The 27,335-nt window shown below is 34.9% G+C and overlaps 3 protein-coding genes and 2 non-coding genes across 8 annotated transcripts in view; 3 read left to right on the forward strand and 2 right to left on the reverse strand.

The window, feature by feature from the left end:
* Positions 1-94: 94 nt before the first annotated feature.
* On the reverse strand, positions 95-176 carry trnas-gcu (transfer RNA serine (anticodon GCU)). Its single transcript has one exon. It is a non-coding gene; the product is annotated as a tRNA-Ser (tRNA).
* An 878-nt stretch (positions 177-1,054) lies between these two features.
* Positions 1,055-11,486, forward strand: LOC135738397 (uncharacterized). Of its 3 annotated transcripts, none has more exons than XM_065256423.2 (11): positions 1,055-2,490; positions 2,594-2,636; positions 3,879-3,988; positions 4,749-4,830; positions 4,933-5,104; positions 5,185-5,258; positions 7,147-7,223; positions 7,837-7,925; positions 8,008-8,096; positions 8,238-8,360; positions 9,432-11,486. In XM_065256423.2, the coding sequence occupies exons 1-11, from the start codon at positions 2,425-2,427 to the stop codon at positions 9,596-9,598; spliced, it is 1,092 nt and encodes a 363-aa protein (XP_065112495.1). In that variant the 5' UTR covers positions 1,055-2,424; the 3' UTR covers positions 9,599-11,486. The 3 variants fall into 3 exon arrangements, with proteins under 3 accessions (XP_065112495.1, XP_065112496.1, XP_065112493.1); XM_065256424.2 differs by having other exon boundaries at positions 3,891-3,988; positions 8,235-8,360; XM_065256421.2 differs by having other exon boundaries at positions 1,056-2,490; positions 8,235-8,360.
* Positions 1,101-1,216, forward strand: LOC135738596 (U5 spliceosomal RNA). The gene has a single exon (XR_010528716.1). It is a non-coding gene; the product is annotated as a U5 spliceosomal RNA (small nuclear RNA).
* Positions 11,487-11,918: 432 nt separating the features above from the next.
* On the reverse strand, positions 11,919-25,930 carry LOC135738396 (uncharacterized). The gene is made up of 5 exons (XM_065256420.1): positions 25,677-25,930; positions 18,957-20,021; positions 18,221-18,277; positions 14,658-14,794; positions 11,919-12,916 (listed from the first exon to the last, which is right to left on the reverse strand). The coding sequence occupies exons 1-5, from the start codon at positions 25,903-25,905 to the stop codon at positions 12,872-12,874; spliced, it is 1,533 nt and encodes a 510-aa protein (XP_065112492.1). The 5' UTR covers positions 25,906-25,930; the 3' UTR covers positions 11,919-12,871.
* An 899-nt stretch (positions 25,931-26,829) lies between these two features.
* The window catches only part of ipo13b (importin 13b), a 48,387-nt gene continuing 47,881 nt past the window's right edge, over positions 26,830-27,335 (forward strand). The window contains exon 1 of one of the 2 annotated variants that reach the window (XR_010528697.2): positions 26,830-27,224. Coding sequence is in view for 1 of the 2 variants with exons in the window: in XM_065256419.2 (XP_065112491.1) it covers positions 27,165-27,224 (60 nt within the window). In the remaining variant the exon portion in view is untranslated. The remainder of the gene's footprint in view (positions 27,225-27,335) is intronic. The other variant, XM_065256419.2, reaches the window with a different exon arrangement.

Below are 27,335 nucleotides of genomic sequence, written 5' to 3' on the forward strand. Positions count from 1 at the left end.
CTACGGCCTAGGACCTACGCACGACTATAAATCGCCCTTTAGTAGTGATAAGAACTTGGGATTTGATGTTCTGGAAACAGAAATGATTTACACTCGACGAGGATGGGATTCGAACCCACGCGTGCAGAGCACAATGGATTAGCAGTCCATCGCCTTAACCACTCGGCCACCTCGTCTGCTGCACGAGTTGCCTGTCTTCACTCAGGTCACGTATCATGTAAAATATGAATTTAAACTTTTTTGAGTGTAATAACAATATATTTCAGTGAAGTAGCAATTTTCAATTGAAAGGAAATGTATTGGCTAGAATATGTGTATTTACAATATTGACAAAGCATAAAAACAAGAACCATACAATAACACAATAATAACAAACATTAAGGTGAAGGAGCATTTAAAAATAATTTTTGCTTATAGACGTAGGAGATATGGGAGAAATATGGGAATAAAATTAAATCCACATTTCTTTAATTCTGTAAATAATAAATATTTATCATTTGAGCTGCACACCGTCCACCCTGCTAAAAAAACAATAGACACCATCACAGAAATTCTATTGGTTTTATTGGGATTTTTTCTTTCTTTTTTAAATGGAATATGGCACAAAACACACTATAGTGTGGTTGTTTTAATGGTAAAAGCTAATGGTTCCTATTGGTATTTTTAATGGAAACCATTCGAATTTTCTGTAATGGTTTTATTGTTTTTTTATTCAGCAGGACAGTGTATGATGAACTTAAAACCACATTTACAAATGTTCTTAAACAATAAAACATCTGAGAGATTATTTTCAAAACGAATTTATATATTTGTGCTCCCTTTTAAGTGCCCTTATTTTGCCGTTTGAAACGCGCGGAGGGTGAAACCGGAAGTACATCACGCTACCCACAATGCAATGTAGCACACTTCGTTTAAAATAAGTTTTATTTCGATTAAATTTAAATATCTGCTTATGTTTTTATTTACGTTGGTTGTAGAGTGATTATAGAACCATTGTAAGTGATGCGCATGTATTTAAAAAATAATAATAATTTAGTAATCGTTCTTGTAAAGCGTGTTTCTTTCAATTGGGTCACTGCTAGTCCCGTCTTCACATCAGTACACTCATGTTTCTCTTCATATCGTATAAATCTTTCGCCTTTTACTAAAGATTTCCGTGGGGAGGAACACAATGAGTATAATATAATTTTTTGATGCCCTGCCGAAAGGCGGGGCTTCCCAATTGGTTAAAAGAAAGAACTAAAATACTCAATATATAATGTTAGTATTCAAACTGAAATTCGGAAAGTTTAATTGGTACAATAGATTAAGGGTGAAAGATTATTTAGAGATCACAATCTAGAAATAAGTACATCACTTAAGTTTGGCAACAGGAATATATAAACGAGGTAATTTATAATTACCTAATGAGATATTAGTCAACATTGCGCCGAAAAACTACTCTAGTGTAGTTTCCAATTCTCACTATTAACTGGTTGGCTATTAGCATTAGCAGCACAAATAAATACAGATTCCGTAAAACCTTATTCGACATCCTTAATCCTACCAATACTTAAACTTAACAACTACTTTAATAATTATTTGTAAGCAGTATTTAGGAGTACGTTGAGGCAAAACTAGTTTATAGTTAGTTAATAGCGAGAATTGGGCCTTGAAATAAAATGTGACCAGAAATATTTATGTAAGTTACTTTAATAAGATTTATTCGAGCTGTTTCAAGCCTATATTTGTATTATTTACTAAATAGGATTTAGCTAGTAATTAGTAACACTTAACTAAATACTTTTTGGAGAGAGACAGTAATTTGTACAGTAATCTAATTACATGATTGAAGATGTAATTAGTATCTAGTAATTCATATTTTACTTACCCGCCACTGCTTGTGATAATGCTATGCATCTACGCATGCGCTGAGTCCCAAAAGCATTATCCGTGTTGTATTTTAAATAGGACGGGGATATTGAGTTTTTAAAGGGATTACATTTTATTTTAAATTAGTAGCAAAGAAAACGACATAATTTATGTAGTTTATATACCACCAAATTGCAGCTAAACTACAACAGGCAAATTTCGAAACACCTACTACATTTCCCATGAAACCATTTGGCGTGACGGAAGTGACGTATGTTATGCGGCTTCTGGTCCTGGATTTAAACTGAAACAGCCACATTAAAGATTAAACGCGTGTGAAAGATCTCCTATAATAATATTTTTTAATAATCGTTTTTTCCAGTGACTATATACGCGTTGATGACGTTTGTCTGAGTAACCGATCGAATGCAGATTTCATGTTTGCGCTATTGAAACGATTATTTTTAAAGGGTTAATTTATTCAGTTTGTAAAATACTCGTGCAGAATCAGGTGACGTGATCGCTTTACATGCTGTTGTAAGCTCACCTGTCATTTACACCGTGTGCTTGAGAATGAACTGGGATCATCAGTTGAGCTCCATCCTGTCTGAAGCTGATGGAAGTGTCGCAAAAATGCGGGTGAGAGAAATCTTTAGTTTCAGCATGAATAAAGATGTGTTTGTATTTACTATAAAAGGGTGTTGTTGACTTTTGTTTACCAGTATTTATTGTTTCCTACTAGGAGCGTCTGACTACACATGCAAGATCTCCGAGAGGAACAAATGGTAAACTTTTGTTGTCTTGTTTGGTCAAAGAATACCTGGAAATATCAGTAGATGAAAAATGTTTTCCTGTAGCTTATTTGGTAAAGCATTGTGTTAGCAACAAAATGATTATCGTGGATTCAAATCCCAGTTAACACACATAGGCTACTGATAATAATGTATACATACCTTGTAATGCTTTGGAAAAAAGCATCTCCCAAATGTATAAAATCAATGTAAAAATCCTATCTTAATAATAATAATAATTTCTAGTCTGGAAAGTCTTACTGTGGAAACTTTGCACCCTGTTTTTATCTTAGTCATTAAAACAAAGCCTATAGCAGGTTTTTCTAACTTGTAGGTTAACAAGAAAGTTCATAAATCAAAGATTAAGGGACAAATTAGATAAAGGGATTACTAGCAAATAAATAAACCAAATGCAAGTCGGGAACTAAACATAAATGCATGTTTGTATTCAGTTTTATTCATTTTTATTTTAAATAAATATTTATTAATGAATATTGATTATATGAAGTTTATTTAAAGAAGACACAGTTTAACGTTTCCACTGAAGTGTCTGGAGTTACAAATATTAAATAAAAAATAGTTATAGCAGTTTACATTTCTAGTAATAAATTAAAATAATGCAATAAAATATACATGCAATTATCACAAAAATTTGGTTTGTGTTACACTTTTAGTGGTTTTACCAACAATGGCCACAAGGTGTCAACGGTTGCATGCTCCTGTCACAAATTAATAAATTACTGTCACTGCATTATTATTACTGCTAAAAAGTGTTAAAATATAAAAACTGCATTCATAGGGTGCACTCAGACCTTTCCAACAATATATAGTTTGTCATGATAGATTAAAATTTACTTGCAAAATATTGAAGTTACTCAAGTGTCCTGCAAACGGGACAGTGCCAGTTAGTTAATTAAGTTTGGATGGCGCATGGTCATGTAATCCAACCAATCAGCATGAAGAGGTCTCTATATATGGCCATCCCTCACCTCTGTCCCATGAGAGTTTTTTGCATCATCCCTCCTCCACCCCATCGCCTCCTCTTTGCTTGTACATATATCCCAGTTAAAGATAGGAGAGTTCTCTGGGTTCGGGCTAATATTCTATGCTCTGAGCCGTCCCCTTCGACAGCATGCTAAATATGCATTATATCATTATCCTATTAATTACATGTTATTTCAAGCTCGTAAAATATTTATGTGTGTATAAAATGAATGGCCTGTTTTTTTTCTTTAGATTTGTATCCAGTGAGAGAGAGTGATTTGAAACGCTCTTCCTCTCTCAGTCCTCATGTTCATTGGTCCGATCTGACAGCAATCCAGACTCAATTACAACAGCAGAACCAGGTCAGATCTTTTTCATATTCATATACATAATATCCACTATATATAGATGGATCTTACCAGCGGTCTGTTGCACAAAACAAGCACCGAAGTGCTTTTCTTATTATTAACGCTAATATAAAAGGGTTAACTGCGATGTATCAAATTAATGTTACTTTGCTCACAGCTGATTGGTCCAGTTTTGTTTGCCATCTCTTACCCAAAACCAAACCTGCTATTGAGCATTACGTTACCATGGCAGTGTAAACTGATTTAAACCAATCCAACCAACATTAAGCCTGAAAATTTTTTTTCTCAAACTAAACCTAAACTTACCTGTGTGACCATTAAAAACCAGCTTCATGCAACACGCCACTGATGTACACTGGGACACAATTTCAATGTTCCTAAATTTATAATCTTAACCCTACTAAAAAATCTAGTTTAGGCTGGTTTTAGCTGGTCTACCAGCTGGATTTTAGCTGGTCAGGCTGGTGTAGCAGGCTGGTTTTGGCCACTTTTTAGCTGGTTTGGCTAATCCACCAGCTTAAACCAGCTTGGCTAAGATATTCTTAGCTGATTTAAGGTGGCCCTTCCAGGCTTTAAGCAGGTCAAGCTGGTATTCCAGCTTGGTCAAGGTGGTGGGTCAGCTGGTCTTCCTGCCTGACCAGCTAAAAAGTGTCCAAACCCCTCTAAAAACCAGCCAGCTAAAACCAGCCTATGCTTGTTGGATGGTTTTAACTGGTCTTTTCAGGTGGAAAATAATATTATTGTTGCTCAACAGGCTATTGAGACTTTAACACACAGTGTTCGGTTACTGGAGAGAGAACGAAACGCTCAACAAAGACTGATACAAACTTTACAAGGTGATCCTAATCATCACAGATCTGCTTAATAAATAAAAATAAAATGTCTAGAATAATCTCTTTTTGTTATAGATTATAATGTGATTATAATTTAATACACAGAGGAGAAGAGGAAACTTCAGATTCGACTAGAAGAGAGAGAGACAGATCGCCGGCCGCTGAGCCCAGGATCAGACAGACGACTGGAGCAGTGGAAGAGAGACATGGATGGAGACTTGAGCAGTCTGAGAGATCACATCAACCGAACCATCAGTCTGGGAACCCATGAGGAAAGGTGTAGTGACAAAACATCAAGCACAAAACAGTGTCTTGTGATAAATGTGACAATTTGAAATAAAGTTTATAACCTTGCAGTTTCAGCTCTAAACGCCACAGAGAAGAACTGGAGCAGCTCAGAAGAGAGATAGACGTCCTCAAAAACAAACTGAGTGAGTCTGACGCTGCTTACATTACAGTTATGAATATAAAACACATTATAACATAGCTTATGTTCTGGATGCTGTACTTTTTTACAGTCATGAAAAGTCAAGTCAATGCTACTAAGGTTTATATTCCATCAACAATATCGGAATTGACTCTCATTTTAACTTTTTCCCTGCCAGCATTTTAAAAAAGTTGCCAGCCGGCACCAAGATTTTTTATGATTTTCATAAAAGTTTAATGCCTTCCAGAAAATGTTGTTCTTTAAATATATAAACAAACAATATATCAAATGAAAAAACAGACCCTCTGCTTAAAAAAAACGTTACATCCTATCTTCTTTTTTTCTCTTTTTATCACCTCTCAAATATGGGTAGGTTTCTTGAAAAATACCACATTTTGAGCAAAAAGCTGAGATAACCAAACTAGGACCAAACTTGCCTACCCCTGACCTAAAGGGATGCTTCCGGGTTGGGTAATAGCGCTAGTGATGGGAGAAACGAAGCTTTTCGAAGCTTTGAATCAATTGAACCAATTGCTTCGAAAATTAAGTTTTTCGTAGCAGTTCGAAACACCACAAACGCTGGCGATCCCTGCTGGTCAAAGTAGTGTAAAAGCAGATATGTCCAAACATTTTACACTCTTTTTTTTACAAAATAATAGCAAGATTTTTATTTAAATATGTTTAAAAAATTATTTAACTTAATTAAGACATAGTTAAAAGTGTGTTATGTGTTTTTAGTTTTATTTAGGGCAAACAAAACATTAAAACTAACTCCCCTTTTAATTATCCACATTTTTTTTTCATTAAATCTGTCTATAAACCAAGAGTAGACAAAATGGTAGTGTTATTAGTCAGAAGGATAAATGTTTTATGAACTTGCATAATAAAACTGACCCGAGTTCACCTAAACATATTAGACACTGGTCATTTGTGATCAACTCCCCCTAGTGGTGAACCATCGGATTTTCGAAACGTTTCGAAGCCTCATTTGCTAAAATCACGTGAGTTGGCCCAGTTTGAAACACGCTCCGAACCACTGATTCGAAACAAAAGATTTGTAAATGTTTCGAAGCCTCATGAAGCAGTGCTTCGAAAAACGACCATCACTAAATAGCACCATCTGGTGGATAATAGCAGAAATACCGATTGCCAGAAAAACTCGTCATTGGCAGGGAAGCGTTTTTGACTTAATTAACTCATCAATGGCGAGGAAAGAGTAAAGAGAGACGGTTTATGAGATTCACTCCCATATTAGCTCATTCACCGCAGGCCTTTTTGAGAAAAGTTGCCCACCTGCATGTTTGTGATTTTAACAAAAGTTTCACAAAATTCCTTGCAGGAAAAATTATCTTCTATAAATATATAAACATACAAATTATATCAAATTAAAGAACACACCCTCTGCTTTCAAACAAACAATAAACAAACAAACAAACAAACAAAATGGGGAAAAAACGTTTCATTATATATTTACTTTTTCCACTTAATTTAACCACTGAAATATGGATATTTCTCTTTAAAAATACAACATTTTGAGCAAAAAGCTTAAAAAATTGCGTTTTTGTAAAAGAATTTATGTTAGAGATCAGACTCAGAATGACTATCAAACATAAAGGCAGTTAAAATAAATCATTAAATCTTTTTAACTTCCGTTTTTGATCAATTCGGTTTGGCGCCATCAAGTGGATTAAAGCGGTATTACACTTTCACTTTGAAATTCGTCCAGAAAGGCATATTTATTAGTTAAATATTAACAAATAATTGACGAGATAACTCGTCAATGGCGGTGAATGAGTTAATGCTGTTATCAGTCCATGAGTCAACATTTGTGACATCTTAAACATTTAAGGACATTCTGACTTTTTTAACATCTCTTCATTGTTTTTGTTTAGTGCGACAGGAGGAGGATGTGTATCAGATCCAGACTGAGGCCAGAGAAACAAGAAGACAAAATGAGCACAACTCCAAGGTCATAACATTCAAATGTGTAAACTACTGAGTGTTTGTGAATAAGGGGAGGTCAGGCTGGATGGCACACTTTTTAGTCCATTGAATGTTTCTCAGGGTAGATTTAAAGAGCTCCGATGCCACCTCCATCAAAAATTGATTGAATGCTCTTGGCATGTATTACACGTTAATCAAACACTCTTGCCATTCAGAAATACCATTTTTTGGCAGAATCTGTTAAATGCCACAACGGTTTTTCAGCAAAGTCCTCTAAGTGCATGGATAAAGAGTTGAATAAACGGCAGTGTGCATACTTCATGGTGTAAAGATTTAAGGAGGTTTACCGAATATATGAGGAGCTCTAGACACCACCTCCGTCAAAAATAAAATAATGATATTAACCAAAAGCTCTCAGCACATATTATACGTTCAGCAAATACTTTCGCTTCAAATCCCCTCAATCCCGAACTCAGGCCATTCAGAAATCTTGCTTTGTTGGCAGAATCTGTGAAGATACTTCTGATAATTACATAATAATTACTATGACATCTAACCTTGGTCTCCCTTTATATAATAGTTAAAAAATATTTGTCTGTAGGTCGCACCGATTCAGTTTCGGTGTTTGTATATTTCAGGCGTTGGAGAGACTTACAGAGTCTCACCGCACACAGAGTTTTGAAGTCACTCGGATGGTTTCGCAGTACAAAGACGTGTGTGAGCTCAGGTATGTCCTTACAGAAACATTAAAACACAACTTCATGTGTGTGTAGAGAGAAACTTTATCCAGTCTGTGTTTGTGTATGTAGAGTTACTGTATCTGAGCTGAAGGATGAGGTGAGAGGTTTGATCCTGAGAGACATCCAATCCAAACCTGTACAGCTGCCAACCAAACCAGGTGAGAAACCAGACTCAGAAAACCAAGAATTAGTTGTCTTCTCATGACATGAGCCCTTTAAATATATTTGTTCAAATGTTATCTTTGATGATTTGTAGTTAACCTGTTTCTCATTTCATATTGTCTGTGTGGAACCAGCAGTCACCATTGAGTCGAATCTCTCGAGACGCTTGTCATCAGGTTCAGAGGATGAGTTCAGTCTCACCCCAAGTCTGGGAGAGATCAGCTCGGATGAACCGGATGCATCCTGGTTGGGAGAACCAGGTGAGATCCTACAATCCTACCTGTAACAAACATAGACACTAGTTAGTGAGATATATAAACACCGTGAAAGTTAAATCTCGTAATCATAGGTGGTTTTATAAAAGAAAACATCAGCATAAATATTGACAAGTTTGGCGCTACATGAGTGGAAGTGTTGTTTTTTTTGTTCAAAAGACCTATAGACCTGTACAAGTTTTTGGGTTATGATGATGTCTAAAAATGATAGTTTTAGGGCTGCAACGATTAGTTTGTGACGTCACATCTTTCCGCGCAGCTGTCGGACAGCACGGACATGCGTGGGTCATACAGCGCGAGCTGTGCATTTATAATTAAAGTTAGACGCTGTTTCTTAATACAATGCGAGCTGTACGTTTATCAGGCTTGTTTAAAAGTAAGGCAGCGTTGCCTTGTCAGGACAATGACGAAAACAAAAATGCAGACGAACTCTGGTTAACAAAGTTTAAATTTCGTCTTTTAATATAAGTGAGTTTGTATTTATTTAATTGTTGTTGGGTTTTCATAAAAATATGAACCACAAACTAAGCATCTGTTTTAAAGTAAGGGGGAAATCCAGGTTTTTATTATTATAGTAACAACGAAAGTGATTATAATATCGCTTTCATATCATAATGGCTTATTTATTTATAATGAATAATGTTAATTCTCCTCAAGTAAAAGATTAAAATGAGTTTATTAATTTCCTCACCAGCACATCCTTGAAGACTCAATTCATTTTGTTTATTTATATTTTGACATTTAAAGATGTTTTACTATTTAAAAGCTGCACAATCTTTTTTTTATTTAAGTCTTAACATATCAAAAATATTATATTCGTAAAAACTCTATAGTAGTGTGTGGCTTTGCACTTTTAAAAGTACACTTCTACAAGTGAATACCCTAATTTAGTGCCTTAATTTTTGCTTTTATAAGTGAAAAATCTAAATGATTAAATGTTAATGTTTTTAGTCAATTAATCGAAAATAATCGCTCAATTAATCGATTATGAAAATAATCGTTAGTTGCATCCCTACCTAGTTTATACTAACAGTCGTACATTCTTGTTGATTTTAGAAATACATACGAAAAGTGGACGTCGTCGAGCTCACCTTAACTCGGGTCTTTCAGGAAGTGACCTCAGCGGTGCTGGAAGCGGGCTTGATAGCGATCTGGAGAATGAAGCTGGAGGGGTGGATAGAGTTTCAAACAGTCCACCAGATCTCAGTCTCAGTGATCTCTGACCTCAGAAACCAATAAACCAATCAGCTGCTACTGTCAACTGGAAACCTCGTTCTTACGTTTAAACTGGACAGTTTGAATACTTCTGTATTGAAGGCCTGGAGTATTTTTGGCAAGGGCGCTGCTAAGGATTTTGGGCCCCATGAAAAGAATCTTGACAGGGCCCCCAACACAGCTGAGACTTTTTTTATATTAATTTACATAAAATCATGCGCTTTTATGGTATTTTGACTACCAATGGGGTGAGAAAATTTTACTTGAATTAGGTGTTTAAGAAAAAAGAAATCTTATTTCACAATTTGTTTCTCAACCCATTGGCAGATAATTTTGCTTGTTTTAATGACAATTTCACTTAAATTATATATTAATTTGTCTTAAAACTAGACTTATTTACTAAGATCATTTTGCTCATCAAGAAAAAGCATCTTAATTTAAGAATTTTTAGATATTTCTACTGAAAACAAGACAAAAATACTAAGTAAGAAAGTCATTTTTTGCAGTGTTAATCGTTTAACTAAAACTGTGTATTGTTATTTTTTCCAGCGTTTTCTTGACCGAACATGGGTAGAAAATTGAGTTCCCTTTTCATGCACACTAGTATGGTCACCAGCAGTCATTTTAACCGCAACATTTAAACTTATGGTAATTAACTTTAACACTAGAACGAACAAGGCGTCATTTTGACCATTTAGAAATTTGCATAGTCAATAACTTTGTCTAAATAAATCATAAAGCCTTGCTGCTCCAGGACTTTTCCTAAAACTACATGAATTTTCATTAAAACTAGTTTAAATATTTATTGTGTGAATAAAAACAGAAATATAATCATTTCTATCTATAACGTCCACAGGCAGTCATTTTGTGCTGTTTAAATTGAGTTTTGCCGAGTCGGTCTGAATCAGATAATGTGAAAGTATTACAACTCCACATCATCTTCAAGAGATGCACTGAAACCTCACAAACAGCTGATAGTAGTTTGTACAGTAGCTGGCAGAGGATTTTTATCAGAGTTCATGAAGTTAGACTGCTTGCAAGACAGGTGCAACAGCGTGGACCGTAGCAGGGTGCTGAAAGTGGGCGGACCGGAGGAGCCTCGTACAAAGATGCCGACAACGCCTGCCTGTGAGGCAAAGCCATGCACCCGCTGCACCCTGCTCTATCGAAACGTCCTTACTTGTCGAAAAATGCTACCGTAGAGACCTGGGGCCTCATGTACAAAGCGTGGGCATAAGCACAAAAAAGTGCCCACTAACAATTTAGGCCTACTTACAAACCCACCCAAAAATTGGGTAACATACCTTTTGCCACTTTCACTTCTCTTATTTTTTTCTCTTTCCGTTTTTGACTTCCAGATTTTTCAGACATTTTCACTTCCTCGTCAGTCAAGTTGATATTCTGCCGGCGCTATAAGTGAAGTCAAGCTGTGTTGATTATACAATTTGGGCGGACTGAACAATTTTATGATAATTGAGAGGGGGGAAAGGGCCCACGGACGTTTGTGTTTCCTAAACAAATACGATTTTTTGATACCAGGAAACAGCAAATTGAATAATTTAAAGTTAATAATTTTTACTATTAAATATTTTTTAGCTCGTGGGCCCCGAGAATCGTCATTGTTTACCACCCCTTTACAGCGCCCCTGATTATTGGTGCTTACTTCACTATTCAAAGTCCCAAATTCAATACGCTTGCTATTCTGTATAACTGACTCATTAAGCACAATAAGAAAGTTTAAATTAAGTATTACTTTATAAAGTACGAACCATACAGTTGACAGTACCCAATACTCATTAACTTCACTAGTAGAAAAAAATAATACCATGGAAGTTATGGGTACCATCAGCTGTGTGCTGTATATATCAAGTATTTATATTTATGTGTGATATAAATTATATATAAATATAAAAATGTATACACATGTTCATATTTCTTAAATATAAGCATGTGTGTGTATTTTATATACATAACTATTTTACACAATGCACACACATTTATGACGTAAACAAAACTTTTATTCTGCAAACGATTAGTTGCGATTATGCATTAGGGCCACATAACGATTACTTTTTGCAACCTGCTCCCCACCAGAAACTACTCAAACTTTTTTTACTTTCTTTTTCTTAAACTTACTTTTACATTTTTTTTTTACTTTGAGGTGGAGGCTGAAGGTGAACTTCACCACCGCTTTTTTTAATCTGTTGAAATTTGATGTTGTACATGTAACTTAAGTATTTTGCTACTGTTATTAAGGTATTGGTAAGATGCTAATACAGCAATAACTTGAACATTTTAGTGTTTACACAAAAAATATCAATTAGGATGTAAGGTATTTTAAAACTTTATTATTAAAAAAGTGTAAGAAAACTGTCATAAGTATTATTCAAAGAGATCAGTACCACAAATCAGCCAACAAATCAGATACTGTATTGACTGTATTTAAATAATAAAGGTTGAGGGTGCAACAACAACAATATCGTTTCCTAATCTTAATAAAGCTTTTGCAACAAAAAGCATTAAAGTTATGCATGGCTTAAAACTGCATTAATCAATGTCTGTGTTAATCTTAAAATATTTAAATAACATTAAACAGCATAATCTACACATGAAGCATCAGAATCAGCATATTGTGACTGTGGGAAGTCCACATATAAAGAGATATTTACACTTGCATGTGTTTTAACTGTTCAGAAATCAGTTTAAGACACATCAATCCACATACTATATACTGTTTTCTGTCAATTCACACTTAAGTTGTTTAAGTGTATACTTAACAATATACATTTGAAGTTTTGGTGCAAAGACTGCTACTGAAAAAAACCTGAATGAATTAGTTGTAATGACTTTCTGTGCTAATCCACAGCATAAAACAAACTGTAAATTCACCTTAAACTAACAAAAAACCTGGATCAGGAATGAAGATGAGTCTTTTCCAGAGCAGGCAATGATACTTAAAGACTATAACACACACACACACACATGACTGAAGAACACCTAACATGTCTAGATCTGAAAATAACATCTGTGAAATTTTTTAAAAACCCTGCACCCCAACCCTTTCCAAGAAGAAAAAGATACCTGGACACACCCATTCCCAAACCCCACATAAAGTGCACAAAACAACCCAACACTCAGCCAGAGATGAAGTATAATGTTCATTTAGTCCTGTAACAATATGAGTTTCTGTGCCTTTATCAAGCACATGACACATTAAACTCTGTTGTGTTAAACAGAGAGCGCTGGTTGTTCAGAAGACGACCCGGAGAACGAATGTTTGTTCAGTAGCTGTACATGGTCAGAGGGGCGTCCTCCAACATATCATCCTGAAATACAGACAGGTTCAGAATCATTCAATGGTACCAATTTGGTGTTAGCACTGTTAGACAGGGTTAGTGTTTTAAATACATTTACATTTATGTTTTGATCCAAAGTATAGAGAAAATGCATAGCATTTTCTATTTGGCCTTATTCTCAAAAATAAAATAAAGTATCATGTAATATTTAAGGGAGTGACAAGTTTATTTATAGTTGACCCAGAATGTCTAGCTGTTGACCTTTTTTTGAGCAAACTGATGTCCCTTTGCGCAAGCCGCGGCCAAAGACCACAAATGACCTACGCTTAAGTTTTAAGTTTGAAAGGCGACATCATAACACAGAAAATTATGTGTCACCAATGCAATTTGAAATTTTGTCTGACATTCAGACTATTCATGTTGTTATCCTTTATCTCAATGGCGAGGTGGTGCAGTAGATCAGTTTTACCCCGTGGCTTAGGCAATAGCTTCAATCTTAATTTTGGTTTCATTTTCAAGTTTCATCACATCCTGAATATTTCCTTCGAATACAAATTACACAACTTTCTGTCGAAATCAGCATGACATTTTCCCAGAAATTAGTCACTATTTCCCCAGGGAGTGCACGGGAAGCCCCATTGTAAGCTTGTCGGACATATTAGTGGGACGGGGCTTCCCATACAGCAAAGAAATACATTTCTAAATTTTATTTTAAATATATGCTAAATACATTTTGTAGAATGTTCTTCTCAATTTAATATATTTTTTAATTTGGAAATGAATTTAGTTTTGACCTTCATATATCAACATATATTTCAACATTTCTAATTTTATGTCCAATATGACAAAAATGTATTTTTTGCCTAAATATATTTTAAATCTATGCTAAATACAAGTTAATTTTATAAGTTAAGTATATTTTTAAAGTTGAATTTGAATATATTGTTGAATATATTTAATTGTAACCTTTTCATAACATAACATTTTTGTAACATAAACAAAGTTTTTCTCTCAATATGACGTGAATATATTTCCTTGGATTAAAATATATGGAGGGCTAAATATATTTTTTAATTTTTCAAATGTATTTAAAAATATAAAAAAATGGCCAAAAATATATTGGTGAAAAAAATATTTTGTTAACATATTCGAAAATATATTTCATATTAAATATATATATTTTTGAATATATATACAGTATATTTTTTATATTGTGTTTGCGAAGGGTCAATTAGATCTTTACTTTAATTCATTACTGCACATTCATTATGAACAATGAAGTAAGGTGATGGTCAAAAGCGGTGTGTTTTCGGTATAGATCAGTGATTTTCAAACTGGGGGCCTGGGCCCCCGGGGGCCCCAGTTTTATGACATTTTATAAAATACATTCATTTATCATGAATTCTGTGTAATTAAACATAAAAAATAATAAGCCAACTAACCAACAGCACTACTAGGTATAATTTTATATGTTTTGTTTAATTAAAATATTACATTTTAAAAATAAATTTTCTTTCGGGGGGCCGCGAAAAAAGCACTATACACAAGGGGGGCCGCACGCTGAAAAAGTTTGGGAACCACTGGTATAGATAACAATAAACAGGTAGGAGCAGCAGCTCATTTGCATTTAAAGAGACATACCGGTACACAAAAACAGAACTTATTGTTATGGGGTATTTGGACCTGAAACTTCACTGTAACTTCTGGGGACACTTAAGACAAATATTACATCTTGAACAACTGCCATATAAGGTAACCTTTAAAGTCCTACCATGGGCAAATCCTGAAGTCTGGTGAACCTAGGTCCATTATTCCTGTTTCTGAATTTTAGGAATACGAGGACGGACACAATAGCAGCGACGACGACAAATGCAGATACCAATCCAGCCAGTAGCGGACCAGAAGAGCCTTTGGGATAAATGTCAAAAGAAAACAGAATAAAGAAAACAGGGAGATAAACAAATGTATAGTATGTGTAACATCAGTGGATAGACTTATATCCAATACTTCCTCATCTAATATAATTTTGAAATCGGTCTTCTCTGAAACAGAAAGAAAGTGTCTGATCTTTACAGCAGAATACGGTGCGTTGTATAGAAAAGCCATCAGGTGGTTTTATGGTCCCATATGGCAAAAAATTTTTTTATGATTTGGCCAAAAATATGCTTTAAATATATGCTAAACACATCATCTAGATTCTAGAAAGTAAAGCTTAGTTAAATATATTTTGGAATTTAAAAATATATTTACTTTATATATTAACATATTTTTCAAAATGTATTTTTGGGGCAACAAATCCATTTCTGATGTTACAACCCATAAGGCAAAAAATATAGTTTCCTGGTCAAAATATTAAAGTTTGAATAAAATGTATATATAAGTATAAAATGTATAAGTATGCATAAAATATTAAATTATAAGTATATTTTTGCAGTAAAAAATATATTTAATTTTAATCTTTTTAAACCTGTTTTGTTTACAGGTATACAAAGTTTTCTTCCAGTGCGACATGAATATAAATGCTTAAAAATATACTTTAAAATAAAAAAAAATGGCCAAAGATATATTGGTGAAAAATACATTTTGGCCATTTTTTGTATATTTTAAAATATATTTAAAATTACATTAAAAAAATATATGTTTTGCCATATGGGATGTTTTATAGTGCCTAACAGTGAGTACAGCTTGCTTACAATGTGTAGAAATGATCAATAAACACTTTCTTTCTAAATTGTTTCATGTAGGTTTGGAAGGACATCAGAATGAATCTTTTAATGTTTGCTGAAGTGTTCCTTTAAAAACATAGAGCCAGATTTGATCAATAATTAGGAGAAGTTTCTGTCAGTGCTTGCTTGTGTAATCTCATGTTAACTTAGCTGCAAGGCAGATTGGTTTCCTGTTAAGCAACTATTACTAGTGATTCCTGGCATAGAGTGGTTCCTGGAATACATGAAGAGTTTTGTTGCAAAACGAGATAACTCCATTTTTTTTAATTTTTCAGAAATCTCGTTTTTTGGTTGTGCATTCCAATTAATATCAATTAAACTGCAGTTGGTTTGTTTTGAGTTAAACCTTCATAACTTAAATACGGCTAAGCAGTGCCATAAAACACAATAATAACATGATAACATAATAATAAACATGTTTTGACAAAAATGTTAAAAATGGAGTTTTCTCGTTTTGCAACGAAACTCTTCATATAAACATACAGCATGTTTGTGAGGTTGGGCATTTTTTTATGAAGACATCCAGGCCTGGCAAATCCACAAAGATGCATCTGTTCATGTTGTGTCAGTGTGCAGGACGTCCCGGCAGATATAATGATGCTCTTTGTCAAACGTACCATTATCAAACTATCTGCTGCTAAACCTTGATTCACATCCAATTGCAGTTTGGGTGGGAGTTTGTTTTGTCTGGTGTTTAGATAAACAACGTGTAGTGTAAATGTGTGTGTATGTGCACAAGAGCTTCTATAAAATGAATAACCATGTAACTCATCATGTGTCCCTTATTGCAGCTGGTTAGGCTAAATGACAGCACTGTAAGATGGAAGAACTTAAGGCCACTGCTAAAACCACTTAATCTCTGTTTGTTATCAACCCATTCTCATGATTTGCGTATAAATAGCATGCAGTGTGAAAAATCAGGCAATACATATGCAATATAACAATTTTGCGTGCATATGATACACTGGTCCTTCTCGTTCACTTAATACGGTGCATCTTTTCGTGTCATTCTATGTATTGGTTTCTCTTTTTTTCAGTTTTTTTACCATTGTTACTTGGGTTTGGGGTTAGAACAACTTTTTGTTACATAAAATGACATCCTAACCCAAACCCCAAATCTAACCCCAACTCCAAGCGACCATGGTTTAAAAATAGACAAAACATGAAGAAACTTATATATTAAATGACAACCTAAAGCAAATCCCAAATCTAACCCCAACTCCAAGCGACCATGGTTTAAAAATAGACAAAACATGAAGAAACTTATATATTAAATGACAACCTAAAGCAAATCCCAAATCTAACCCCAAACCCAAGCGACCATGGTTTAAAAATAGACAAAACATGAAGAAACCTATATATTAAATGACAACCTAAAGCAAATCCCAAATCTTACCCCAAACCCAAGCGACAATGGTTTAAAAAACTGAAAAAAAGAGAAATGAATACATAAAACGACATGAAAAGATGCAACGTATTAATTGAACAGGAAGGACTGGTGTATTGCACAACTTTTCATTCTGCGTGCTATTTATACGCACTTCATGAGAATAGGTTGGTTTTTATCATAGTTTCTAGTAAATCATCTAAACATCCCTAAACAGCACTTATTAAAGTAATAAGATTAATTTAATAAAGCATGCATCTTATAAAAACTTGTTGGTTTCATATTATTTTGATTTAGGTTTGTAGCGCTATATGTTTATTATAAATCTTAAAATAAAATACAAAGCAATATAAATAAATTCATTTAGTTTTTACTATAGGGATGCACCGATATATCGGCCTATAATTTATTGGCAGATAAAAGCAACTTTCCCACTAACAGACATCGGCCGATTGTTTAAAAACAGCAGATGATCAGGGTGGATTATATCCTGGCAATTCAGTGCCGATTATTGTGTGATTATTTTAAATAGGGTGACTATAGCTGGGTTTCGATCGAAATGTAAAGCGAAAAGAAAAACAAACAAATGCGAATTAGGTGCGTTTCCATCAAGTTGTTCCATCGAGCGAATAACGGTGGTATTGATAACCTAGTAACCAAGTAAAACAAGGCCCACTTAGAAAATGGAGACAGGACTGCATTTAGTTACGATTGGACAAGTTATACATTTACTAGTGCAGCTAGTAATTTCCAAACTAAATGCTGTGCACAGCAAAAGAAATGCAGGATTTTTGATGCAGGCACTAACAGCAAGGGCATTGCGACGACGTCGAACCCCATATACGATAAAGACATCGACAGCAGAAACAGCTAGACGCTCAGTCACGTGGGTTTAATGTTCGCTATGCCAGAATTTATTCTGCAAATGTGTTTTCATCTCCCATTATTCCCATTTACTCTTCGCACAAGTTAAAAACCACCTCAAGTGAAGGTAAAAACTTGCACATGAAATCATTGTGATAGAAACCCAGCTAGTGACAACAATGAGTTGCAGTTTGTACTTCAGAACGTAATAATTTAAAACAAGGAGTAAAAAACAAAACTATCGGTATGTATTGGCATCGGTAGATGTCATTCTAAGTAATCGAATATCTGTATCGGCAAAGAAATGTTGTATCGGTGCATTCCTATTTTATTATAAATAAAACAGCATCAACGTACCATCGTTTTTATCATTCGGCACAAATGAGCCATTCATACGAGGTTCAGGCACTTGACCTGAGGATGAAACAACAAAACACACATGATCAAACACACGTTTTATTAATTTTGAATGTAACCTTATCTTTGATTATTGTAAAGGTGTAGTAGAAACAGAGCATGTCTGTGCATGTAAGAGATGTACATGTGTGAACAGCACTGAGGTGTGTGGGGGTTTGTCACAAGTCTTCAAATTTTCACATTTTTATGTGATGTCTCACACTGCATTTAGTCTCTTTCTCTTGCACCTTCTTACTTTCTCTTTCTCTTTTTTTATCTTTTTACTTTACTGCTATAGTTCTTTTTGTTTCCGTAATCTCGAACCAAAATTCAAAATGAAAACCAGCCCATGTTTTACTAACCCTCAAGCTATCCTAGGTGTATTTGACTTTCTTCTTTCAGTCAAACACAGTCAGAGTTATGTTAAATATTATCCTGTCTCTCCCAGCGTTATAATGGCATTGCATAGTGCCCCATTTTAAAGCTCCTATAATGTCTTTTGTGGTAAAGCGATGGGTTTTTGTAACGTTGGGTCAGAGGTCATCCTTGACCTCGTCGTAAACATGCATATGGCCAAAATTGATCATGTTTGAAATATAAACGTTTTTCTTACAAATATCCAGATTTGTTCTGTTCATTCTAAAAAATAAAGTCAGTGGGTTTGTAACAGCATAAGGTGAGTAAATGAATGATGTACCTGTTGTTGTATTTCTGTCAGATCTGAACTCTGTGCTGTTAAGGGTCTTTGTGCTGTTAAGGGTCTTTGTGCTGTTAAGGGTCTCTGTGCTGTTAAGGGTCTCTGTGCTGTTAAGGGTCTTTGTGCTGTTAAGGGTCTCTGTGCTGTTATGGGTCTCTGTGCTGTTAACGGTCTCTGTGCTGTTAAGGGTCTTTGTGCTGTTAAGGGTCTCTGTGCTGTTAAGGGTCTTTGTGCTGTTAAGGGTCTTTGTGCTGTTAAGGGTCTTTGTGCTGTTAAGGGTCTCTGTGCTGTTATGGGTCGCTGTGCTGTTAAGGGTCGCTGTGCTGTTAAGGGTCTCTGTGCTCTTTAGGGTCTTTGTGCTGTTAAGGGTGTCTGTGCTGTTAAGGGTCTTTGTGCTGTTAAGGGTCTTTGTGCTGTTAAGGGTCTTTGTGCTGTTAAGGGTCTCTGTGCTGTTAAGGGTCTTTGTGTTGTTAAGGGTCTTTGTGCTGTTAAGGGTCTCTGTGCTGTTAAGGGTCTTTGTGCTGTTAAGGGTCTCTGTGCTCCTAAGGGTCTTTGTGCTGTTAAGGGTCTCTGTGCTGTTAAGGGTCCTTGTGCTGTTAATGGTCTCTGTGCTGTTAAGGGTCTTTCTGCTGTTAAGGGTCTTTGTGCTGTTAAGTGTCTCTGTGCTGTTAAGGGTCTTTGTGCTGTTAATGGTCTCTGTGCTGTTAAGGGTCTTTGTGCTGTTAAGGGTCTCTGTGCTGTTAAGGGTCTTTGTGCTGTTTATGGTCTCTGTGCTGTTAAGGGTCTTTCTGCTGTTAAGGGTCTTTCTGCTGTTAAGGGTCTCTGTGCTGTTAAGGGTCTTTGTGCTGTTAAGGGTCTCTGTGCTGTTAAGGGTCTTTGTGCTGTTAATGGTCTCTGTGCTGTTAAGGGTCTTTCTGCTGTTAAGGGTCTTTGTGCTGTTAAGGTTGGTGTGGTTAGTGATGGACTCAGTCTGATCTGTGATGAAGGGCGAGGTCATCTTGACATAATATTCTTCATCTCCTCTCCTTACAGAGGTGCGAGCTGTAGGTGATGAAGGGACCTGAGCTGCAGATGGGAAGAAATCAATGAGATTACAAATCTTTGGTCATATAATACTGAAATATTGATTAGGCTGATATTAGAATTTTTTGTTAAATCAACTCAGATTTACAAGTCATGTCAACAGAGATGAGTTGTCACAACTTATAAAATATAGTTGAGAAAAGTTAACTTAGTTTTATAAGTTATAACAACTCACCTGTAGTTATAACAACTCATCTCTAGTCAAGATAAATAATAGTAAGTTGAAATTACTTGTAAATCCGAGATGATTCAACACAAATTTTTAAGCCAGCAAAGTATTTTTTACAGTGTAGGATTACATTTTACATTGAGGCATTCAGCAGACGCCTTTTTAAACATTTTTTTAGAGACAATACCCTTTGAAATAAAGGGAAGTGAGGATGAAAAAGGGTTTTCATAGAGTTGTTCCTGTCAAATATTGCTGTAAAATATACAAATTGTCATTTGCATAACATTTACGTATTTGGCAAACACTTATCCTAAGTGACTTACAGTGCATTTATATGTTTTATTTCAGTACACTGACAAAAACAATACGTAGAATTTACTTCATTTATCAAGTTATTAAAAAAATTCAAGTTAATTTCACACATATGGAAATTAAGTAAATCTACTTTACAAGTAAAATTATGCTGTAAAAAATGTGTTATCTACTTTTTGGTAACAATATTATATATAATTTTTTTAAGTAGGGGTGAGCGGGGCACAAACTAACATAGGGTTAATTGTAACACGGCTACTTTACATATTTATACAGGCCCAAGCAATTTGTGCTTTTGGTCTTTTTCTCTTACTGTAAAAAGATCTGCTGTGAAGATCAGACGGTCACATCTCATGTCTCATTCACCAGTGAGCAAACTTTGCAGTACAAAGTGAATAACATTACCAAAATAACCAACAAAAACAACTGGTTTACATCAAAATTAGTTAAAGCACACTTTCGGTTGTGTAGACGTAGTAAATATATCGTTACGCTAATCCGTAAACGAACACAAATTTCTTAAGTAACACAATGTTTTATCAAAGTAATATCTGAATCCATCTCAATTTAAACATATCGCGTACCAACTTATCAAAATAAACAGTGCAACGACCCTTTCAGACCCTTCTGTAGCTGTTTGCATCTCTTGGTAAATCGGTAAAGTTACCGATGTTAATTTGGGTTTTTGCTCTTTGCTGATCCAGGCAGTTTTTGCTGTTGTTGTTATAAAACATGTCTTTCGTTTTGTGGCTCCTGTGCAGGTTGTCAATTCAGCAGAAAAGTTTGTCATTCTCCCTCTGTTTACAGACAGGAGGTGAGCGCACGTGAACACGCCGATGACGTATGGTGTCTGCGTGGACTAGCTGCGTGGTGGCATTCAAATTATGCTTACGGATGAGAGACAAAAAAGGCAAAGTCCGTTCGGACCGAGAGCTATGATTGGTTGAACATTTTTTGATCCTACGTCTTTCAAAGATGACATAAATTCTACAAATACATTTAAACAACTTAACATAGTGATTGCTATCAGGATGTGAGGAGACTTTTAACCAGCATAACTAAAAATGTTTCTTGAACAAATGAGATACCCTGCCTTTAAGTGGATTATACATGACAATTTAAGTTGAATTTACTCAATACACTCTAAAAATGGCTGGGTTATTATACCCCATGGTTGCATAACAACAACCCAACATTGGGTCATTGTGGTAATTTTTAACCCATCATGTGTTCTGTCCAATATTTACCCATTATGGGACAAAAATAACCCAGCCATTTTTAGAGTGCAATGTGTTCATTTAGAATTACTAAATTTTGTATGTTATTGTAACTCAAATTTTGGTTAAAAAACAAGAATTTAATTTTTTTAATAGTTTATTCATTTTATTTTGTTAAATCAACTAAGGCACATAATCCATTTTTAGAGTGTATCTGTGTTGCCTGTGTTTAAACCCACAACCTTTCACGCTGCAATGCAGTGCCGTACCATGGTGCAACAGGAACACAATATCAGTAATAAATGTTATAGAGAAGAAAGTCAGCAATATATATATATACTACAGTTTTTACTCTATCCCCCCCCCCTCTCTTTACGTCTTAGGCCATGTTTACATTAGAGCATTTGCGTTTTAAAACGGCATTTTAAAATGAAAACGATCCTCGTTTATACTGGCATTTTAAAAAGAATCTTCATCCACACTATACACCACCATAAACCATGAAACATGACGAATCACGTAACTGGGCATGCGCATAAAAGTGTAAAATAACTTATTACTCTAATAATAGCTTACCTTTGCACGTTTCTGCAGCCTAGGGGTGTGCGATATTGACAAAAAGTCATACCTGGGTCCTTTGCTGGCAACTATAACAGACACTATTTTTGAACCTATAAAAATGTGTTTGGGAAAGTCTTATACTGTTCTATCTCCCCCCTACAACATATTAATATGATTAATAGGTTAATTTTGATTTTATAACTAAACAGAAAGGTCTTTATGATTTATAAAGAAAGCATTCAAGTGAACAGTACAAAACAGTAGCGAACTTGAAGCAAAAATAAATTTCAGCAAATGCAAACTTCAATCAAGCATAGTAAGAGGTGAAGTATTGCTTTAGCCTACCAGAAATGCTTATTGCATTAATTTTTAAAAGTATGCGAGGTCCGTGCACTTCCTCCGCTAGCAACACACAAATAGCTAAAAGCAAAAGCGCCTAAACGAGCATTATATTAATGACGTTGAGTTTATTGTTTTTATTAATTTATATTCACAAAACGTATCAACAAAACATCGATTAAAATTAAGAGACAAATTATCTGAAACGAAATTCATTTTAAAGGAGCAAACAAAACTTACATTAAACTGGAAAATAATGTCTGACCCATTACAATTCTCCCTTCATATTGGCCTTTACAACGCCTATATGGCGTTTAAAATTACAGTCTATCTTTCGTAAGCTAACTAAATTTAAACAAAACATAAACACTTATACTGTTCTATCTCCCCCCTACAACATATTAATATGATTAATAGGTTAATTTTGATTTTATAACTAAACAGAAAGGTCTTTATGATTTAAAAAGAAAGCATTCAAGTGAACAGTACTAAACAGTAGCGAACTTGAAGCAAAAATAAATTTCCTCAAATGCAAACTTCAATCAAACATAGTAAGAGGTGAAGTATTGCTTTAGCCTACCAGAAATGCTTATTGCATTAATTTTTAAAAGTGTGCGAGGTCCGTGCACGTCCTCCGCTAGCAACACACAAATAGCTAAAAGCCCAAGCGCCTAAACAAGCATTATATTAATGACGTTGAGTTTATTGTTTTTATTAATTTATATTCACAAAACTTATCAACAAAACATCGATTAAAATGAAGAGACAAATTATCTGAAACGAAATTCATTTGAAAGAAGCAAACAAAACTTACATTAAACTGGAAAATAATGTCTGACCCATTACAATTCTCCCTTCATATTGGCCTTTGCAACGCCTACATGGCGTTTAAAATTACAGTCTATCTTTCGTAAGCTAACTAAATTTAAACAAAACATAAACACATTAAACCCAACAATACTCAAACATTAATATAAAACAGACATTATCTATAAGGATACATGTTAAAACAATCCGATATAGCGTTTATAATAGCTGGTTGCTAGATGTACTATTTTTGGCAAAACCTCCGTTGCAAACCAACATTTACATGAATAAAATAATTTTTACTTTGAAAATGATGCGCTGTCACGTTAACGTCAGCTGTTAGTTTACATAAGACTCCGTCTACGTTCATTTACACTCAGAGCAACGTCTGAGTTCTCAAACTAAAACAGGGTCTTCAGCGTTTGCGAACGAATCCGTTTATGAGGGTCGAAAACGGTGATGTAGTGTAGATGAAAGGCGTAAACGTAGCAAAAGTAACGCGTTTTAAAGCATAAACGCATTAATGTAAACATAGCCTTAGAGTCTTGAGGGAAGTTTGTTCAGGGTTTTTCTGCACCCCACCCTGCCACAGAAGGTCTTTTGGCTAAGCTCCTATATAATAATGCCCCTGTTCAGATCTACTGCTACCCCTGTGTCCGGACCCCAGCAGAACCACAGACTCCGCTCTTATGATATAACTCTAACATAATGAACTCTTAACAGGGACACACAAGATATTTTGGGAAAGCTATTCAGAAAATGATTCAGCAGAAGACACTTCAAAACCAAATTCCCTCATGTAACCAACTACAGTGATCTGGCAAGATTTACTGGAGCATCGCTCTGCCATTTATAAAGTTCATAACATGTGCATTTGGATATATGATGATTATAATCCTCTTCATTTAATAAATTCTGCCATGATTAAATAATATGAAAAGAAGCTTTGTGTCTTCTTAAAAAATTTAATTCATTGTTTTGACTGAATTGCAGGTGGCTGGTGAATATGGGTTTTAGTGAATTCAGTCCAGATTCAATGATTGACCTTTATTATATTTATACCTTTTGCACCATATTTCTGTCTCTCATCTTCATCTGTGTTTATTTTTCTCTTTCATTGTGTGTCTGTGCCTCTTAATCGCTTTGGATAAAAGTGTCTGCTAAATGCATAAATGTAAACATTTTATCAGAGGACGGTAAATCTGACTAATTAAAGTCCAGTAACTTCCAATACAAGCATCTGGAGTTCATCATCTGTATACAAAGATAAACATTAACCTTTTTAACATATACAATTTTTTTGTATATGTATATAAAGTCTCTATTAAAATGAAATGATATGCATTTTCTCATAGCCTCTCACGGTGCTTTGGTACAAGCTGGGAAAACATTGAACTTGTGGTTAAAAAATAGAAACACTTAAAAGTTCCCACAAGATGTTGAGATAAAAGGGAGAGGAACTGGACGTCAGTAATGCAGTCAGTTCAAAGGTGACACAAGGCAGAAACGCTCTCAAAATAAACCATTGTTGTTAGGCAAAAAATATCCTAAACAAAACTTTAGACAATTTAACCAGACATTCTGTGAAAAAGCTTCACACAAATAATGATGAAAACACACCGTTACACATAATGACATTGACAGGACAAACACACAGTACACTGTGTCATTTTACAACATTCCCATGATGATATCTATGAATGAACACATACATGTTTGTATGTTTGAGAATGTCATTTAAACAAAATCTGAGTGTTTCTGACCAGGTTTGAACAAAAATAGAGCTCAGTGTCAGCAAGATTTACGGTTTATAATCCCAAAAAGCAATGCTGGTTTTACTGTCTCAGATCCAGGCTGTAATTATAGTTCTGGATGAAAAGCCAAACTCTTTTATACCGCAACGCAGTCTTGATATAGGCTGTCTCTTTAAATCTGAGCTGCCTACCTAGACAATGTGTTTGGCAATTATATGGGCATGCAGCAGATCTGGTATCCACAAAGTAATGAAAACAATGAGTTTCTAGTAATATGCCACACCATTTTGGGAAGGTTGACCTATTGACCTAACTTCTGTGGCACATCCACTGGTTTTCAGGACAATAAACTGAACAAACAGGGTCTTAAAAGTACAGTATGAGAAAACTTAGATAGATAGATAGATAGATAGATAGATAGATAGATAGATAGATAGATAGATAGATAGATAGATAGATAGATAGATAGATAGATTACCTGTTACAATATAGCAGTAGTACAGTACCAACGCGCAAAACGCAATATTTCCATAACTGCCCATATCCTTAATTTGACCGACAAAAATTTCGCGTAAAATCCTGAAGTCCTTCTGTCTGCAGAGGTAGAGACACAAACAAGCACACAAAGATGAAATCAGACTATTTGTGAAGAGTAACAAAAGTCCATTCACTGAGTTCAGATTCTCCACATGTACCAGCGCACTCATAAATATCCACGCACGCAACCACTGCGCGCTCTCATCTGATCGCGGAGACGCCCACATAGGCGGTCTTAAATGAACACTTCTTCACCACTCACACTTGAAATACGGCAAAAGACATTTCTCTGTCTAAAAATATGTCTTAAATATCTGCTAAATACAATCTAATTTCATTAAGTATATGTTTTGAAGTTGAAAATATATTTAACCTTTTCAAACATGTTATGTTTTTCTTCCAATGTGAAGTGGATATTCCCTTGCTTTAAAATATATTTATTTTTTAAATATATTTTAAAATATACAAAAAATGGCCAAATATAAAATATATCAAATATACCGGATATATATATATTATTTATATTTATACTAATACTATACGTTTCAGAAAAAAAATAACCGAGTATACTTTATATAAGTGATGTGCAGGTTCTAATGAATTCAGTTTTATTGCAAAAGTGATAATGGAGTTCGGTTGAGTGTGACTTTCAAGTGTGAAACTGCTGCTATTTATCGTTTCAGTGTTAATTAATAATTGTATAATAATTATACATGTATAATATGAAGCAAGAGCTCCACCTAGTGAACACTAACAGATGCAGAAATCCATACCATACTTTACCACAAAGAGTCGCTGTGGGGCCTCATATAACCTTTGCTGATTTAAAAACTACATTTCCCAGAGCGTCAAGGACCCCTTACAGGGACATTAAAGTGCGCCTAAACAAAAATGAACGTCAACTCAAAGTCAAGCATCATCTTAAAACAGCCAACTAATTTCAGTTTTTAAACTAATCAAAACACAATTTCATTCACTGTGCCACAGTCAACTTACTTGGTTAAAAGATTGCACCCAGACCGCACGTGAAAATTGCGAATAACTGATTTTATGCAGGCAGTGTGTTGGACACACGCAGAGCTTGTCGAAAAATCGATTTGTCGGTTCAGTCAGACACGAGCGGTAGAGGGAGGACGTACGTACATAATCATCGAGACCGAACCGGACCGGACAGAAAGCCGTGGACACGTATCTGTCACATATGTTCATATTTATCGACATTCACATTTATCAAAGACAGTTTTTAACATGCGTGTAATATGAAAATGACAGACGTGTGCTCGCGCGCACCGGCCTGAATTGCGCGCCGGGCCAAATTAAACGCTCCTGATCGCGATTCATTAGGGATAGTATATTAATATTTACATTATTATAAACAAAAGTTTAGAGAAAGCAGATTTCAGAGAGAAAAAGAGGAGGAGTGTGTTATATGAAACCAGAGATGGATCCGGACACAGCAGCGGACTTTACTGTGGAGAACGTGGAGAAGGTACAGCACTGTAAACTAATGTATAATTATTACTAAAATTGGAAATTTACTCTCTATGTCCTCTTAAAGAAAAGTTGGAAATGTTACAGATGTAAATTGAACAGATTCGCG

Source organism: Paramisgurnus dabryanus, chromosome 12 (assembly GCF_030506205.2).
Source record: "Paramisgurnus dabryanus chromosome 12, PD_genome_1.1, whole genome shotgun sequence".
In the NCBI taxonomy this organism is placed as follows: domain Eukaryota; kingdom Metazoa; phylum Chordata; class Actinopteri; order Cypriniformes; family Cobitidae; genus Paramisgurnus; species Paramisgurnus dabryanus.

Excerpts from the sequence above, each read along its gene's own strand:
- LOC135738397 (XM_065256421.2), top strand. The coding sequence starts at position 2,425 with ATGAACTGGGATCATCAGTTGAGCTCCATCCTGTCTGAAGCTGATGGA. Across the intron at positions 3,989-4,748 it reads AATTACAACAGCAGAACCAG|GCTATTGAGACTTTAACACA; the intron begins GTCAGATCTTTT and ends GTTGCTCAACAG. Across the intron at positions 7,926-8,007 it reads AAAGACGTGTGTGAGCTCAG|AGTTACTGTATCTGAGCTGA; the intron begins GTATGTCCTTAC and ends TTGTGTATGTAG.
- LOC135738396 (XM_065256420.1), bottom strand. The coding sequence starts at position 25,905 with ATGAGTGCGCTGGTACATGTGGAGAATCTGAACTCAGTGAATGGACTT. Across the intron at positions 18,278-18,956 it reads TGACAGAAATACAACAACAG|GTCAAGTGCCTGAACCTCGT; the intron begins GTACATCATTCA and ends TTTCATCCTCAG. Across the intron at positions 12,917-14,657 it reads GACTTCAGGATTTGCCCATG|GATGATATGTTGGAGGACGC; the intron begins GTAGGACTTTAA and ends TCTGTATTTCAG.